This window comes from Cydia fagiglandana, chromosome Z (genome assembly GCF_963556715.1).
Source record: "Cydia fagiglandana chromosome Z, ilCydFagi1.1, whole genome shotgun sequence".
Classification (NCBI taxonomy): Eukaryota; Metazoa; Arthropoda; class Insecta; order Lepidoptera; family Tortricidae; genus Cydia; species Cydia fagiglandana.
Genome location: NC_085959.1, coordinates 11,609,270 through 11,629,279, shown reverse-complemented (window position 1 = coordinate 11,629,279; position 20,010 = coordinate 11,609,270). Strand labels below are relative to the sequence as shown.

General features: G+C 38.4%; 2 protein-coding genes across 4 annotated transcripts in view; one reads left to right on the top strand and one right to left on the bottom strand.

The window, feature by feature from the left end:
• Positions 1–20,010, bottom strand: part of LOC134678315 (homeobox protein araucan-like) — a 115,818-nt gene that overhangs the window by 12,503 nt on the left and 83,305 nt on the right. For all 3 annotated transcript variants that reach the window (XM_063536824.1, XM_063536821.1, XM_063536822.1), the window contains exons 3-4: positions 7,579–7,691; positions 563–879 (exon numbers count right to left, since the gene is read on the bottom strand). In XM_063536824.1, coding sequence (XP_063392894.1) covers positions 563–879; positions 7,579–7,691 — 430 coding nt within the window. The remainder of the gene's footprint in view (positions 1–562; positions 880–7,578; positions 7,692–20,010) is intronic.
• The window catches only part of LOC134678317 (gamma-aminobutyric acid receptor subunit beta), a 555,578-nt gene that overhangs the window by 532,636 nt on the left and 2,932 nt on the right, over positions 1–20,010 (top strand). The gene's annotated exons all lie outside the window — the stretch shown is intronic.

Here is a 20,010-nt window from a genome sequence, read left to right as displayed (position 1 = left end):
AATTTGGACCTTGGCGCCGCCCACTTTACTACGAATAGGAAATCCGGGACCGAGGAGCGGTTACGCACAGTTACACGCCTGGGACCCCCGCCGCCCGCCGCCGCCTCCACCACCGCTCGCCTCCTTCCGGGTCCCGCTCACCCTCCGGCCCTCAGCGTTAAGCCAATTCACTGGACGATTTATACACCGACGAAATTAAAGCAATTTTAAACGGTTAACAACACCGGTGCAATTTGAACATGAAATAGCACGCACTACCCACACCGGCACAAAATTAGCGTACTTAGTGCAATAATTCATTATAATTCGCAGCGGCAGTTCGACAAAACAATTGTAACGGACATGAAGCATTTCGCATCGCAGTCATTGAAACAGTCATATTATACAAACACGCACGATATATTGGGTACTTAATTTAGTATAATAAACATAAATCAACATCCGGCAGTGACTTCATTGTTTAAGGCCACCCAAATTTGTTTGGAAAGCACAGGTTTGATAGATTTATTGGCCGGTCGGCTGAAGTCTACTCTCGGACGCACCACGATCCACGTGAGCGTACCTTTGTGGGGTTTGATTTTGTCGTCCTGTTCGTCTTTGTCCTTTTCGTCGTCGGAGAGCATGGTGTCGTCATCGTCGTCGGTCTTATTCTTGGGCTCCCACGTCATCTTGTTCTCCTTCTTGAGGCGGCGGCGCGCGTTGGCGAACCACGTTGAGACCTGCGTGAGCGTCATCTTGGTGATGATGGCGAGCATGATCTTCTCGCCCTTCGTTGGGTACGGGTTCTTCTTGTGCTCGTTCAACCACGCCTTTAGCGTCGCGGTAGACTCTCGCGTGGCGTTTTTCCGTCTCGCCGCTAAATCGTACCCCGCTCCATATCTGTCGACAAACACAAATTTATCTACATACCTAACGGGAAAATATAGACTTCATACGCTTCCGGCCTTAGAACTAATACGAGTAAAACTTAACATGAGCTTAAGGGTTATTGAGCCAGGTTATCCTAAGAAACAGTATGTAAATATCACGTTAACCGTCTACTGTTTCTTATAAAAAATAAACCTTTTAGTTGTGAGCATTAAAAGTAAGACAAAAAGAAGTAAATTCGGACAAATTAATAAAACGGACATGATAATGGTCTATCTGTCATTATAAAACAACATCTAACGTCAAGTTAATGATGGGTTAGGTACATAAATTCTAAACATTATTACGAAGAGCTTCTAAAATAATAACATTATATAAACTGTAGTTACGGTGGATGAGCCGGCTCGTTCGAACGAACAATAAAGTGGCTTTTAAATTCGTAACAGATAGGCGTTTTATTGGAGGCAATAGATTTCTCGTAACGGCAGCAAAAATAAAGCTATCGCGGCACGAAGCGTTCGATACACTTTTTAGGGCCTACGGTCCCATTTGCATCCACATTCTAAGCGTATTTGTGGCGGCGTTTCCCCCTGGCGACTGTTACTCGTACCTGACTTCGATTTTCTGTGCCGACATGACAAAGGCGCGGTCTAAGGGGGCCCAATAAATAGGTTCGCGCGTGAAAATAGTTAAAAAATGAACCGAGATCCTGGAAGAGGTGCAGGCAAAATTGAACACTGGAGGTGCAGTTTAAAGTTGAAAGTTAGACGAGCGGTGAGCACTCGACTCAGCGAGCGGAGCATGACGTGATGTGATTTGCAAAAGTGATGGCATTTTGTTTTACTGTAAGATACTATATTTTACTCGTATACTTACTGGTCGGGCTTGTTTATAGAATGATAATAAAACGGAGAAATACGGAATCTATTTACCCAAGTTTGTAAGTAGGTACCTACGAATTTTTATTATAGTCAATAAAGCTTAGGTACCCTTTCCGCCCTAATTTACATATTAACAAAATAGTAACTACTCTACATTTATGTGTAGACTAGATACAATTTTTGTTATTGTTAAATCGGTTGTATTGTAACAAGAACGCACGATGATGGGTTAGTATTGTATTGAAACATTTCCGTGTATTATTATTTATGAGTACCTAGCTACAAATAAAACATTAATGCGTATTGAAAATTTAATGCAAGTAGGAAGTTCAACATATTCTCAAGGAAGTATAAAAGATTAGAATTAAACGGGCACAGGGTTTGTGGAAAGTTGTTTAAAAGTTTTCCGTTCGCGCCAATACCTGCGCGTCAGAGGGCGGTCCGTTGCAGCGGTGCAACTGCAGGGCGTGCAGCGCAGGCGTGGGCGTGGGCATCGATCGCGCGCCATCTTGCCGAGCGAAGGCAAACGAGTGCGCCACCAGAACATATTAAAAAACCATTTTAAACGGTTTAATACGCGTGTCAAAGGCGCATCACATGCAAAGCCTCTGAAACCGAACCGCATTAGTTTGAACACGAATAAGCTCTTGAGAAACGGCGGTTTCCGACGACAGGGCGCCGGATCGCTCAGCGCTCCAGCGGGCCGCTACCTTATATGTGAACAACGCGTTCAACCATCATATTTTTAAACTACATGCTTTTAAAATAAAGACAGTGAAATAAAACGGATGTATATAGTTAAAATTCATTATAATTATGTGATCGTTATATGTAATTTGTTTATAATATTCTATTTCTTGAATTACATACTTTCGCGGTAACTAGATACCTACTTTAAATTGTAGGTAGGCATTCCATATCGAGTTTTTTTCGTAAGAAACATTCGTGGGGCTTAGTCAATTTGTGTCAAAAATGTGTAATAATATTTATTTTATTTATTTATTTATTTAAACATTATTACATGTGTTACTGAAGCAGTTAATTTGGACCATTTTGATTATCCATTTAACTATATTTCACCATGGCATGATGTACCTACTCGTACGACATTTGTATAGGAGAAATAGCGCTGAAGCGGTTGCGAGATCGGCCCGTAAGCTTTCTAATTAATTTAGGTAGTCCACTTACTCCGCCCGCCCTCCGCGGCACATGCAGACTCGCGACAACAACGTCACAAGTAATTACCACCGCTGCACACTTACGTCGTTCCCCGGGACGCGTGCACTCTCCGAATATGTTAATACTTTCATGACCGGAAATACTTTGTAGAAACGTTAATTTGGAGACGAAAACATAAAACCGACGGCGCGCTTTGAGTTATGCGTTATATTCGGCCACCGACTAATGCCAGGATTAATACGCTCTGACGTTTCCTGCTCGATCGCTTCAAATCTACTCAAACAAACTTAAGTAACGCGCCCAAATGCGTTACCCGCCATTTAAAAATAGGCGCCCCGTGACAACTCATTTTAAAACGCAAATGTATCATTGTGGAGCATTATGGGAACTTTTATTAGGTACGTTTACACAATAAGTCAACTGAGGCTGCATATTTATGTGACACGACACTCGTTTCTAAAATGTCGACGTTTGTTTCTCATTTTTACTGCGAAACTTCCCAGATAAAACAGTCGTTGTAGAGGAACATTAACGAAATTTATTTGTAGCTATAGAGTTAGTATAATTCAGTTAAACTGCTTAATAACAAGGAGGCTATCAATACGCAATAAACGGAGCCCCGCCGCCGAACAAGTCGAGTGAACGGTTGAGCGCGGCTGGGCGGGCGGCGTGCGCCGTACAACCAAAACATCACTACGTATTCCCGAGTATTCAATTCGCGGTATCGGGGTTTTTACGATCTGCCCACTTGGGGGAATTGTGGCCTCTACGTGCCCACCCCCGTAAAGCGCACCGCTATGTACGTCCGCGTAAATAAGTAATACACCCCCTCTTCCCTACGGGAGGCTCGGGACGAATTAGAATTAGGATTCGTAACACGAGTGCGCGTCGAGTAGACGCTTTAGAAACGAGATTGTTGCGTTTATTTTCTTGTTGTATCGCTTTCCGTACGTATCTTTTGTGGAACTTATGCTTTTATAGGTACATAGGACGCGTCGCGTGTGTTTGCAGCGGCCTTTTTGTTTTACATCGAGCATTTTGGCACTGGAATTCTAAACTGGATCTCCTTCTATAAGTTATTTATTCATTTGTAGCTGTTAACTTTATAAATACAGTAAACAGTGGTATTTACAGCCATGTAATTGATGCAATTGGACGCAGTTTTTTTTATGAATAACTTTGTCCAGGTGAGAGATACATTCCATTCCATTACGATGATACGATAACTCGATCGAAAATGCCAGGTGGGTATACATTTTTTATAAAATTCATTCATTATTAATACCTATACCTAGACCCATATTATTAGCAAAGTGTCAACACTTTGACTTGGATAGAAAATGCAGGGTGTTTGGTACTTCATTTGCCAAATTAAAACGGCATATAGGTTGAGTAAGTTGCTAATATCTTCTCATGCCCATAAAAACAAAATTGGCCATGGTTTTTTTTACTACTACGCAAGTAAAAATTTGTACTTAAACTGGCATAGAAGTGAAAAAAAAAGTGTGCGCTAAATTAAAAATTTATAGGCCTGAGAAGATAGCAAATGACTCAACCTATCTGCCGTTTTAATTTGGCAAACGATGTACCAAACATCCTTTATATCAATTTAGTTACTTACGAACAGGATGAAACGTAGTCGTTATTGTTTTTCTTGTGAGTCGCTCTTTTTTATTGAGTTCGTACAAAATCCATTCTTACTAATTATCATACGTGCGACAGTGCCTATAAGACCTTGTCATAAAACCGCTGGCAGGCAGAAGTGACTGTCAAGCTGCCATTCGGATGACTAGGCTAACGGCCAACCTATAGTTATAGTTATAGGTAAAGATTGCCCAGATTGGTCTCAGACGGCTTGGCAGGTCAAATTGCTAGGATAACTATTACTGGGCGGACGCGGTCGGCTTAAGGGTTAATGTACGATATTAAAATGATAACGTACCTAAGTTTTATTTAAAACACTCACCATCCGTACCATACATACCTTAATTCAGTTTTGTAACTAGTCATAAGTGCAGAGATCATTTAAATTAAACCTTGTCATTAACCTCCTGAGTCCCGTGTCATCAGTACGCCCTTTGCTGTTAGGTTTATTTGAAACGCAACAGCCCAGATCGCTCCTACACAAATAATTCCCATAGAGAACGCCCGCTCGCTTGAGAGTAATTTCCTGCTTATTTTGATCTCAATGGTGCGGCACAAGTGCTCCCTCTTTTCTCTAATTTTTGTACGTTTTCTGTACTCCACTCTTATGTTAAAAATAGCTGAGTAATTTTTCATTTCGGCGCGCGGCGGGCGTGGCAGATTACAGGCTGTTCGAAATAATACGTCGAGCCAACGGTACTTAACTGAAGTGGGCCTACACCCAGCCAAGTTTTGTTGCTTATGTATGCTTTTCACCGTACCCGTTCCTTTGTGCTCCTCCTATTTATTCGGCCCGGCTAACTTATTGCGGCCCGGAACGTTTTATGAGACTCTTGTGAAGTTTTTCTTTTGAAATGAATATGCAACAATTTCGTTGCCAACTGCTGGTAATTACGTGGTTTGCAACTAAATGAATATTGTTTGTTGATGCAGTTGATCGATGTACGGAGATGGTATAATGAGACGGTTTTTATGGATCGGAGAGATGTTTTCACGCTCGGTGTTGTGAGTTGGATTTGTAACCGGTGGAGGTCGACGTTTACGGCGGCGGGTGACGGGCGTAGATCACCCTGTGCGCGCGCGGCGGACAATTGCGCGCGTGGCGATATATCACCGAGTATTTCCGTGCGCGTCCCAACACCGGTATCGCCGCGTCTTTTTTACGCATAAAAACTAATGTCTCCTCTAATTATTTTTAGATTATAACGCCCCGCCGCTATATATTAAGTCGAGCGGAGCCGGATTGTCAGCATAACTCTGCTTTGATGTATCATGATTTGTTTTTATTTTCAGGCAATTTTAACGTGATTCATGGAGGGATAAATCTCTAGATCGCCGTGAAACTTCTGCTTGATTGATGCGTACGTATAGTACATTGTTATGACAGTCTTATGACGGCCATTCGAAATTTATATAAATTAGGCACGTTGGCGGTTGAGTATAAATAAAGCGTCGCCTGGCACGCCCCGCTCGTCGCGGCTGACGGGTTGATAAGTTTGCCGAAAACGTCAACGCAACGCGTCCGATCTCGTTTCAAAGAAAAACTGTGAATTAATCAGCCACTATCGCGAAATGGATGTAGACAGTTTCTCTTTGTCGCTCGCCCGGGCCGAGTTCGCGAGGGACAGGGAGGATCGGTCGGGAGTAGTTACGTGGGCATTTGTCCCTCGCACGCATCGCCCTACACGGACCTACACGCCGCTGAAGCAAATGGGAAAAGGATTATGGAAACCAGTTTTAAGAGTCAAAAATGTGGAATCTTTTTGCAGGAATTTTCATCGTTCTGTAAGGTAGTTTATTAGATATTTTTATGTGTAAGTAGTTAAATTGTATTTCAAAGCTCTTTATGTTGTACCGGCTTTATATTGGTAGGTATTTTTTTACGTGTGTCAATACTGCATTCCCGAGATGCGTATGTGCGCATTGTTGCTATATTCGTTTATTACCAGCTGACACTTAAACGGTCCAATCTATTTTCGTAAATAGATTCGTCTACTGAGAATCATGGTAATTAAACAGCGTCATAGAGAGGTTTTTTCATTTTTTTGTTATCTTTAAAATGTATTTTGTGTAATTATGTTACAGGTATATGAATTCACAATGGTTGCAGGGAATTATTGTAGGTAGGTACCTACACTAGATATCAATAACTAGTATCATAAATTGGAATATTATAACTACTAACTAGGTAAGTACCTAGTTTTAATGTGAGGTGATTGAATATGTATATCAATATTTTTCTGCCCTGCCCCTGCAATATAATTAGATATATCTGTGATAGCATATATCTATGAGAAGATGACATTATATGCCTATTATACTTGTAATTAAATTGTAACCGAAGCTGTTTACGTAGTCGCACATCAAAAGTTTCTCCGCTCGTGAAGTGTGTCGGTTGTCATGAGTTTGACGGGGCATTGAAACTTTTAGTCCGCAACTTACTAGAGTGTGAACTTGTCTCTATAACATTAGTCCGTGTCAAAACGGCAAGATCAAAGTGGAAATTCTATACTGAAGATATTGTTACATTTTAAGACAGCCTTTTAAAGACTTATGATTCTAAGCTCTTCTTGACAAGAGGTATCACGATACCGAATGTAATATCCACTGTACAGTTCTTAAAGTCAGTCAAAGTCCTAAACTAAATCAAAAGGTGGAAAAAAATAAATAAATGGACGTTTCTCTTGGGACACGCGAGTTTTAGAGCGAACATGTGCACCACACTACACGTCGCAACAAAAGACGAATCTCGATGCATTAATATTATTACGAACTGTCACTCAGCGAGAACGTGGCTCAACAACTGGCGGAGGGTTACAATTGCACAACACAACAAAATTTATTAAAGTCAAAGCGAGCAACAAACACGAGCCTTCGCATAGCAATCTCTTAGAGAGATAAGTCTCGATAGGGAAGTGTTATGTTAATCCTAGCGGCGCGGCGCGGGCTTTATCTAAAGTGGCGCTGGCAATGGACCTTTGGGGTCCCGTGGGCCCGAGGGACTTACCCGTAGGCCGCGAGCGTGGGGTCGTAGGGGTAGTAGCCGCCCGAGGGCTGCAGGCCCGCGGACGTCCACGCCGACATCTCACCGCCGCCCTCCTTCAGGGCGTAAGGGTTGCTCTGAAACACCGCACGACATAATAAACAAACATGCTGCTACTATACCCATCATTAGTTTACTTTGAACTTTAGTTTTAGTTTGCTTTAAACTTAGGTTTGCCTCGGTCGCAGTTATGTAGGTTTGTACTGGTCTGTGGGTATGGACTATGGATAAAGACAGTCCTAATTTTACTCTAACCTTACTATAAATAATTAAATAATGTTCGTTCGACAATAGGTAACTACCCAATACCTGTAAGCAAGGAAGTTATTAATTTTATCGAATTTTGAATTAATGCGACAGCAAGTTTTGTAAATTATACCTAGAAGAAGAGAATTATACCTAATTATGGTTTAAAATATGCACGAGTTTCTGTCCCTTGGCCGAATATCGAACTAACCTTCCGTATGGTATTAAACTTTATTATTTAAGTTGAATATAAGGATGCACCATTAGGTATGTATATCCATGGATGGATCAGTGCTAAAGCATATTTTCTCATTCCTATAAGGCCGTTTAATTAGGACCTTTAGGCGCCTAGTGATAAATACCCAGACTAACTAGGTTAAAATAAAATATGCTAAACAAAACTTTAATGAAGTAATGGCCATTGTAACTCGAGTTGGAAAGTAATCTTTTTAATTCGTTGTCAGCTAATGCCCAGGCTCTCACGTGACTAAGCGTGTGTAAGCAGATAAATCTCCGCCTAATACCTCTCAGTCAATCGTCCTTACAAATACGGCTCCAATTTAATTAAAGTTAACTTCATAAAAGGGCATAAACGCAGGAACAACAATAAAACTCCCTAGTGTACGGGCTGACATATCACTGGAGTATTTTGCATAATGTATGGAGTAAGGGGAAAACTATTAAGGCTCACGCACCCTCCGAGCCTGATAGTTGTTTAACAGCGCTCGAGTGAGGCCCCAAGCTCCCTCAGTACCCTCTATTCGCATACATTAGACGCGACTAAATTAAAAGTGTGAACGATTCAGCGTTCCCTGTCTTTGGCCCCCCTGCGAAAAGCGTGATAATAAAATGAAAAGTATTATGATACCCCCATATGGAGCGCTGGTTCGAGATAACTGAATAAAACAGCTTATTTTCCCCCTCTTTTTGGATAACGGATACTAGTGGAGGCATATTTACAAACAATGGCGCTAAGCGAGGACGGAGTTTAACATAGTAGGATATAAATGCAATCTGAAGCGCTTTTAAACTACCTATAGGTAGTTTAAAAGGCTACTTGTATCGCAAAAATTTTTGCCAGCAATTATTGAAACGATTTAAATTTTAAAGTTAGCGTATTATTTATTGCATAAAGTTTGCGCGAAAACGTTTAAGTTCATTGTGCCTTTTACCATAATATAATTAGGTGTAATTTACAAGTGTGGAACCGTTTTTTTGTTCTTGAACACAGGATTCGGGCACACGAAACCGGGCACTTTTACTAACCCCGAAGATTGGAGTAATTGCAGGCAACAAACACTATGTTTTAACACCCTCGTATTAGCGTCTGCTGTTCTGCTCTACGCGGAGGTTACTTTTCTCTCATTTAAAATGGTAAAGAAGAGTGTAAATATTTATGTATCGAATAAGCGAGAAAAGTTGGTATACATTGGTAGGTGCAAATGACGTCATTCCACGTACAATTTCTCGATTTTGTGTAAAAAAAATTACGCATTAATCGTAGTTTCATGTACCTATCCCTAAAGCACAGAGGTGATTGACCTAATCTAACAATCATTTCGGAAAAGAGCTGATACCCTTCAAACTGCCGGATTGATTTATATGAAGCATAGCTAAGAACTACCGCAAGAAAACTCGCTTTCTCGTGACAAAAAAAACCGCAACGAAATCGACCCATCCGTTGGAGAGCTACGATGCCACAGACAGACATACATTGGCGTCAAACATATAACACCCCTCTTTTTGCGACGAGAGTTAAAAAACAGGTTTTTTTCTATAAATAAAGTCTTCATACATATAACCACAATTCTACGAAATGAAATAATACCCCACGTTTGTCACTTAAAGTATACTATGCCATTTATGGCATACACATTTATGGCACAGTTTACTGTGCGATAATAATCAATTCATTAACTATTACTCTACACTGACGCTGGTTTATTTATTTATACTAATGGATGTCTACACTTAGACTTGGCAAATAAGACAATAAACACAATTTCAGGTAAACCTAACATATCCCTCGGTAAGGACGCGAGCACTTATTAGCATTTTAAATGAGGTGTTAGTAACCCATTGTAAGGTAATAACTTAATTATTGCACTAGGTCGTTAATGCTGCTTGTTTAGAGCTGCAACAGGACTAATTGACTAGGAATTAGATTTGCATACATCTTTCATAGTTACGTGATTAGAATGCTTATCGATTCTATCCTATTTAGTCAACAACTCTTTTTACTTGTGATTGCCTATACTCGAGACGGGGGCTCAATCAAACTGAGGGCCTACCGCGAACCACGTTCGACGTGTTGCCTCCCTGTCACACTTGAGTACGAATTGACAAGTGCGACAGAGAGCATCGAACGTGGTTCGTAATAGGCCCTCTGTTACATTGGCAAACCACCTAAAATGTGTACAATATTGTTTTAATAGCATATACCATGCCCCCGAGCTCTTTCGCGTTATAGGTATACTGCCTTAACTTTGACTACACTAGGATCGCTAAGATAGGCGATCTTATACATTCTGTGTAGGCTGATATTCGGGAATAACCAACGTTAGGTTTATCTCAACGAAGACTATCTACAATAAATATTCACTTTTATTTCATAGAAACAAATAGACAGACAGATATTTCGGCTTACAGATAGGTAAATGATTAACTTTCTTACTAGCTCGCCTATATTTGCTAATTTGTAGGTAGGTACCGACCTATTCTTCAATATTCATACTCTTAAAAAAAGTAAGGCAAATTAGACTTTAGTTTCTGTCGTAGTTTTAGTCCGGTCACTCAAAGCTTTATACGGAAATTTAAAAACAGATATTGACATTCAGTAAAATTAATACCTACCTTAAATGAGACGATACAATTGTTACTACAGGCATTAAATAATAGCTTAATTGTTGCTTTAGGGCTCATGTAGACGGTGCGAGAACTCGCATGCGAGTTTCATTACATTGCGGTTTTTGATCGGTCGGTTGGATTGGACTAACCACCAACAGTCCACAATGTAACTAAAATCGCATCGCATGTGATTTGCGCGCCTAAATCAGCCCTTACGGTATAAATTACAAGAGCAGCCACAACGGAGTCACGCCGTTTTGTCGTCTAAATAGTGTTTAGTTTTAAGTTTATAAAATACATATGTATGTTAGTCTGTAAGGTATTTGTAATATGGGCCTTGTTGCCTGAATTAAATATCTAAATAAATAAATTTACTGAGTGTTGTAAAGTCTAGAGCAAACGTTTGCATAAAATAAATTGTCTAACGATGCAATTTACATCTTGCAGTTATAATACTGTGTCGTATGCAGCACGTACCGATTTGTTAAAATTAATTAAACCACCTGTGGTGACACACCTCCTACGTTATACTTGAAATGAAAAACGCTATGTTACTCATTGGGTGGAAACTAACCTTTAGTTACCTACAATGTATAATGTGACAGAATTATGACTCTTTTACATAATTAACTAACAAGAACAGTTTTAAATGTTTACAGGCTGTTTTCAGATAAGACAAGCCATACATAAAAAAATAACGACGAGAGGCTATATATAATACAGATTAGGAAAATGGTCAGGCATTTATAGGTATACTAGTCCGTTTTTAATGTATATTACCTCTAATACCGGGTGTGGCCTGTAATATGAGCAAAAAATTAAACTGTAAGCTGTATTCCTCATACTGACTAACATTTGTTCAGTGACTTTTATAAATAACTTGTGGTTTGATTTTTAATACACTTTAAAGTTTATTCTAAGACGCAATGTATTGTGAATTTTGTTTTGTTTAAGGCGTGACAAGTAACGTCAATCACAATGATATGGCGTGGCTATGGCGTCCATTAAAGATAATATTTATTTTGTATGAAAAATAGGGACTCTAAATAATTCATAATTTTTAAAAGTTGTAGAACAAATGTGACACCGTTTGAGGAGTACAATCTATGTTTTAATTATTTGCTCATGTTACAGGCCACACCCGGTATATACAAAAAGTAAACAAAATAGATACGTAGCAGGTATTAAGCTTAGAAAAATAGTTTGAGTTCTGTAAATTGTGAATCAATATATATTTAGGTACGTGCTTGTATGGTTTCTAGATATGTAGGTAATAAAAATAATAAAGAAACCTACTAATTTCAAGTTATTGACGTATCAACAAGTTATTAGATATTGTCAAATAATCATAAGAGAATATACCTCGTCTATACCTAAGTAACAACCACAATTAAAACGGACGGAAATCTAAATTAGTGTCATATACACACGCATTATGGAGATCATTATAACTATTCATTTTTCCGCCAAGGGACGTTACGTCAAAAGCGCATTGTCGAAGATCACCCCACAGCGGAGTGACAAATTCCCTTCCGCAACTCTTTGGTGTCGCCAGAGATAAAAATTACCCCAGAGCTGCCATTGGCATTGCCACCGAGATTTATGACTGTGAGCTCACTTTGCGCATCCAAAGAATTTCATATAGGAAAATGTATACTTCTCAAGTAGTTAATACAATATAGGTATATAACAAAGGAATTAACACAAAAATCGATCCCTAGTTAGTAAATCACCGTTCACAATTCTAATAAATATAATATTAATATGATTTACGAAACTGGATCAAACAATACTCTTAAAAATACAAAATTAAATAGAGTCTGTGCGGAAAGAGTCATAGAATAGATTTGGGATTCGACAAGTGAATGAACCAGTTTAAATTGTGAAATAGTATTGTAAAAAAAGTTAACTATAGCCTATATTATAAAAAATTTAACATATAATTATAGATATACATAAAAACAGCACCAAAATCGTTAATAACATATTAGTTTAATAACAGTCATCAGTCACGTGTGTCTTTCGCGGATCCCTAAAAAGTGCGTCTTTGGGTCTGACTGTGGTTCGCTAACCAAGAGTGATGACTGTCTCGCCCCTAACATTAGCCAGGCACGCGCCGACACCTACAACATATATATTATGATGTATGTTCACGACTAGGATCTCTAATGGGGATGTTAGAAGCTCGCGAAATACAAGTGAACAATGAAAATGAATACTCTGTGATTTAACGACATTAATTTGTTTTTAAACTTAAAAGCGATTCCAATAATATAAAAACAATAATTAATTTAACTCACTTCATCTATGAAAGAAAGTCACAATTGACACTTTTGAATTTACTCTTTGTATTATTACGTGTCGATTGACAAATGCCAACGGACGTGTTGGTCAAAAAAAAGAGCAGATGTGTTCGAATTAGATAAGCTGAGTGAGGGTAGGAAGGTGCCAATGTTGATATTAAATCCAGTGCTCATTGGTGGACGTGTGATATGTAAAAAACACAATGTTTTGGACATTTTACAAATATACTAATGCAGCATGCAATTGAAAAATATTAGCAAAAGTTAAACTGAAAGTAAGAATCCTATTTTTCCTTCAGATTGAAATATGAAGCCTCTTCGAGAAGCGAATAACATTAACTAAGTCAAATTAAACATCGCTCTGACGTGAATAACAACCAAATAAACTTTGATTAGGACTAAAGCCTCCGTCACAGTCCTCAGAGCTGTCAACGCCTTACGGCTATATGGCTACGTAAATAGACCATTCTCTCACACCAGAATGGGTAATTAAAATATATACGCTGTTAATTAACCATTCCATCTATCCCAGTCAATAAACAATCTTTTATTCGCAGTTAACGCGGCACAATCGTATATTAACCCTTAAAATTGCATATTTTTAAAAATGTGTTCTATTTTGCATGTAACACGGCTACATTTACAATTAAACAAAATTGCAAAGATACGCTAAAATCCGGAATCCCCCTTTTCCGTAACACTGGGTCTAACAAGGTATTAATCAATTCTCTACAGGGTTCGCGAGTCAGCGCAGATAGACTCATTACGGGACCCCAAATAAATATAAACAGAGGCGAAGGGGCTGCCCCCACTATTTAACCGTATTCACACGCGCGAGAAGATCCATAAATAAAAGCCAACTAGACGACCCTAGCCGCGGAAATCGATGGAGGGTTCTGTAAAAAACAAACCATTGAATGGAAAGATGTTCCGATTTCTTGAAAAGGAACTCGGGAAATGTACCATTTTACTTTAGGTACCGATCTCCAAAATTACTTATTCATGTGGGAGTATAACAAACTGAACAGTAGCTTCATAAATTTTATAATAATCCTGGTTTATTTCAAATCAAAATATTTGAAAAAACCGTTTATATGATTAAAAAGACAAGAATAGCAATATGTATTGTACATCGTCGGAGATGGCGGGACGAGCTTGACGCTTTTGACAGAGACTGGTGGGAGACTTCTGAGGATAGGGATACGTGGAAGAATAAGAGGGAGGCCTTTGCCCAACAGTGGGACAATATAGGCTTATAATAATAATAAATAATAATGCGGCACCCTAGGTTAGGTTTTTTATAATGTGTTTATATGTATTTTTTATTGTTTTGTAAGTGTTTTTATATTTTACTTTTATATTCATATTATAAAAACCCTAGCCTAAGAAAAATGATGAATAAAAAATAATAATAATGTATTACATAAACTGTATTGTATAGTTTTGTACAACTCGAGACATCTTATTATGTAATGTATCTACGTATGAAACATTAGGTATGCATTTCCACTCCGGTAAGTGAGTACCTATCTTGCACGCGAAATAACCCTTTAAGCCCCTCCAGTTAATGGCCCCAGTATTAATCTATGCCCGCTCAAATCGAACCCTAAAAGAGTGATCGGCGTTCATAAATAAGGCTCGTTTATTTCATTGCATTAACTGGTGATAAGTTATTTGACGGTTCATAAATTTTTGCCCCGTCGGTGGCTGGAAGCCGCTTACTGACCCGAGCCTCAGGCCAGGCGCCTCGGTGCCCCGTTCGGCTGCCAAATCGACTGCACTCCATCATCCCGCTCTTCGGTTTCCTGGCTACTGTACGCAGTTAAAGGCTCGATACTTGGGTGTCATGTAGCGCCATTTTCTGCTTCATAAACTGTGTCTGTTAGTTTAGGGGCCAAGTTTGGTGATTGGATTATGTTATGGCGTGGATGTACCGTTATGGTTAGTTTATCGCTGTACGCTGTATGATCTGTTGGGAAATATATTTGTTCGTTCGTAAAGTGGTATCGTTGGTAAAGTGGTAGAGCCCAATAATTACGATGACGGCTTGGTTAGGAAATACTGAGGTCTGAAAATTTATCAATCCGTCCTTATCTAAATCTTCTGTAGTTTGTATCATCTTTGAAAATAAAGGCGATACTATTAACATCACTGCCAAGTGTGAATAGCTTTTGATTCTGTAAATGGGATAATTGTTTGCTAGGCATTAAAGCTTCATAACAAATTAGCGTTAATTTTTCCCATTTACATAGAGTGCAACACAATACTAATATTATTCATACAATAAAAATAACGAGCGTATGAAGCCCGTATTAGCAAAATCTGAAAGTGAATTGTAGCAAGTGGAAAAAAGATGACTGTAAGTGGATAAAAGAGCGCGTACAAACGAAAAAGTCATTTCATGCCGTGCGGTGGAGTCGCGGCCGAGGGCCTCGCACCATTATCGAGCTTGTGAATATGGAATTAAAAGCGATATTTGTAAAGCAACAGACAACGTGGCTAAGTTCAATAAAGCTTTCCCCCAAATAAGCCATAAAATGAGCGGGCACCGGCCCGGGCGCGCCCGCTATACCTATACTGCCGTTCCAATTATTTGTTTGTGGAGGCACAATAATTTTATTTTACGTTTTATTTAACATTTATTTCGTTACGGCAATTTCACGGGTATCAAAGAATTGCTAGATTGTGATTTAAACGGAATTGGTTATTTTCCAGTTGGCATAACGTTGACGCCGCCATCGAGTTGATATTATTTTATTGAGCATGATATTGGGTTCTTAATCAATGCACTAACAACACACATTATTAAAATGAATGATTGCTAATAATTGCAATTTGCTTTGCTTACAGTCAGTTACGATAAAATGGGTTTTGCCACACTTGTTTTTATTAAAAACCTTATCATTTATTTGTTCCTTTTGCTTGCTTTTTTACACATCATGAACGATTTTACATAGCCAATAAAATAAAGAAACCCTTTTCTGTGACACTCATTCATCTCCTTTTTCTTATTTAATCAAGCGCCTAGACAACGTTCATTATTTTGGAAGTTTAATTCAAACGGGAATTAGCATGTCGTAAATGACTTCCCATAAATAAATAAACAATAAAGCGGGATTAAACAAGTCGCGCGCCGAGGCCGTGTGCGGTCACGTTTAAGTGCCGAACTGGATCGATCGGGCTCGTAACTCAATGATCGTAAACAGCAATGATATCAATTAGAGGCCGGCCGATAAACCTCCACTTTAATTAGGAGAACAAACAACAGACTGTCTTTAATGAGCCGCGAGGGGGAAACGTAATTAGGGGAGATCAATTATTGAGCCTCCGTGATTGATTCGGTGCGGTTCACCCGAGCCGCGGCCGCGACCGCAGCCGAGTCTCACTCCGAGACGTCTAAGCAACTACTCGCAAGCTATGTTAATGAATCCATCAAAAACTTTACGCGGCCAAATTGAATCCATCTGAATACGAATTAATAAGTTAAATTGAATACAGCCCATAAGAGTTTCCGGGGTGGTCGTATAACGCATTTATCTGATGCCCCGCTAATAGCCGAGGGTAAAATGCAGCTGTGAAGCTTGACGTATAAATTACTTATAAAATAGGGACATTAAAAACCATTTAGAGCAATAACTATTCTACAATGAACATTCTAATAAATAAAGTGAATAATTTATATGTGTTATTTTGATACTGGAATGGAGAGGTGTCGGTTAATGGTGGGGGGAGGGAGGACAAAGCGCCCCCGGAGCGCTTTTGTCGAGGCCTCCCTGCCCGTGACATCTGTCCGAATCTACAATAACCCGCAAAAAACTCGCAACTTACCAACTGCGAAGCAATCGCACGAACATTCGCGGGCCAGCACGCCGAGCGGGCCCGAGCACCACTCGCGCACCGTTTTGACAGTACTAGATAGATGCGAGCACGTCTTCATTCATCTATTGTTGCTGTTGACGTATCATTTATTCCCCAAACTGGAGCCCGAGCCCCGGTGGTCGTGCGATTAAGGTACGGTGTCATAATATTATAAACGGCGTTAACTTTGTCGTTTCACGGTAAGTTTGCCCTTTTTTTCTACGTGACACGTCGGCAAAAAACCTGATGGGTATAGAAATAAGCCTGTTTACAGAGATGCAGCTTTCGAATCTTATCTTTTATTTCTATCAACAGTAGATTGACATGTTTCGTTATTTGTCAGTGTCAATTATAAATATAAAATTAAACTTAACGTAAATAAGTATATCATAACATAATCAATACTGACTTTGCGTACGAAGCTGGAGGATTTAAATTTGGGCAAAGATATTTATTTTTATGACAACTTGTCAGCATTGATTGTTCCTGAATTGTGGATGTTATGTTTCATATGTATAATCAATTTAATATACTTATCTAAGTTTGTATATAGTAGCTAACGTTTGCTAGTTTTGTAAAAATAACGCATATTAGTTACACGTACAAGAATCAAGTTTTTGTTAAGTGTAATAACGTAAATAGACCGCTTTATTGAGAACCTTTTGAAATATTGTCATTAAGTAAGTTAATCTTAAACTCAACATGGGGATGGGAGCGCGGTAATCGTCTTCTTAGATAACATAATTAACTCGTTACGTCATTTCAGAGATTGGCTTTATCTAATTGCTTGGATTATTTTGTCAACGGAACTGTGGATATAAGCTGTGCCTCATTTTCAGGAATAGTTATTTACGATACAAGTGCGGAAAAGATGAAATTCGAAACGAGTCGCGATCAATTAAAACACGAACGAAGGCAGTAAAGATCGACAAGAGTTGTAAATGACCTATTTATTCGCACTTGTATCGTACAACGTTTTACAGTATATACGGCCCTTTAAACTTTTGACATACGCACGGAAAGTAGGACAATTTGTACTGTTTTTTTTTGCTACTAGTTTGGTCAGTTTTAGTTTCTGTCAGCTAATGTTTAAAAGGCACTATCAAAAATTATCATTTAAAGTTAGTACTAAATCCTTCTAAATTTAGAACTACCTATATGGGTACAAATCGATCACTTGATCTATTTAGTTTTTGTTGTAATGTCTTAGCCCAAAGTAATAGTAAACTTCCTGTGCGGTTTATCACTAATTTATCACCGTTTGACCGCTGATCCGGCGTAGGTATGTTGTGTCCGTTATAATAGTGGCAGCCATTATAATGGTGTTGTAAAACTTTAATTAACCTTTTGGTTCATTAGTCTGATTACCAAGGATTGGCGTACAATTCGCGTTTTATGTATTTATTGAGGTAAAGCATAAATAGCACGAAGTTGTTCTACACAGTAACATAAAATCATATTTGTAATTTTGTAGTGCGATGTCATTTTATCAAAAAAACCAATACAATAACTATAAAATAAATTGGGCAGTTAAAGATTTTACTTATTTAGTTTTCATTCAAGTACTCTCTACTGAATGCTAAGTAATTAGTACGTAGGTACCTCATCTATCTTATGCATCTACTCGTCTTGTCTTAGGGCCCGATTCGGATTTTGAAATAGACATTTATTAGACATCTTTTAGACATCACCAAGATACGATAACGATATGTTTAAGATCTAACCTATCAAATTTGACATTTGCGCGATTCTGGAGATACTATTGAACGATTTGCACAGGATATGACTTAGAGATCCAATTCACATCTAATAGATATCTTACTCTATCTAACGTAAAACTGACATTTGTTGCCCGAATTGCGCTGCAAAAGAGAACTAGTTGATATCTAAACTATAGCGTATCTAGAATGGATCTAGTACGTGTCGTCTCTTGTGAATATCTTGAAATTCGAATACGGCAGTTAAATAAAAGTCAACCTTACTATTCACCGGCTGTACTTTAAAAAATAAATTTAAATAAAAAACAATATATCTAGTTAAAACTATCTCATGTTTCATCGGCACCATGTTTTTTATTCATCTAATTTTTTATTCAACTAATGCTTAGCTCGTCGGGCGAGTCGGGCGGACAAAAATTACACTTAGCATCACGTTTTTTTCACTTCCGGTCAGATAACGAACGGAATAAGCACCTTTATGCTGTTAAATGGTCACAAGTCGTGTTTATATTTACAACGACTGATGCACATCACATATTAATATTAAGGGCATTGTTTTCAATTTTGAACAAGTTAATTTAACTATTAAGTATTTCAAAATCTTAAAGGTTAGGTTAAATATCACTATTACTTACCTATAATTTGATTAAATAGTTGAAATTACAAAACCCAATTGTGGAAAAAATCATATAAAATTGAAATAAAAATGTTAATCTTCTTCATAGTTTTTTTAAATAACATGTTTAAATTTTTTTTGGCTATAACATACTATGTACGTAACAAAAATTACAAAGTGGTTGAACACCACATTGCGGTTGAGATAAAATTACAAAACTTGGCGTATTTTATCAACATTAATAGGTGTAACAAATGAGCGAGGAGGTAGCCCAACGAAATAAACAAGATTTATTTAACCACCCTAGTCACTCTAACTCTGGCCCTAAGTTCAACGTTGCAAATCATTTAGAGTCTGTGCGGAAAGAGAAGAGTCGTAGTTTGTTTTGGTTCCCCTACATTCCGAATTCATCATTCAACATCGCTAATTGCGTCTAATTTGATAATTTAATACACAGAGGTCAATCGCTTAACAACGGTTTATTTCATAATTTACTAGGTGATTTTATCTTTTTTTTAGGCAAAGAGATATTATAGCACGAGGAGACCATGCACACGAATTTAAGTATCATATCATCAGTTTAGTGACGTGACATTTTAAAAGCAACCTTTTACAAAGCTGAACAAAATATTAATAAGAAAAAAAAAACATTAGGTAACCCACCTTAAAAAAAAAATTAATAAATTATATGCAACAAAAGTACGAGTAGGTAGTTCATCCCAAACGACAATTAGTCGGTTCGAATAGAGTGCGGCCAGCCGGCGACTGCACTAACCACGCATTAGCACACTTCCTCCGAGACGCGTCC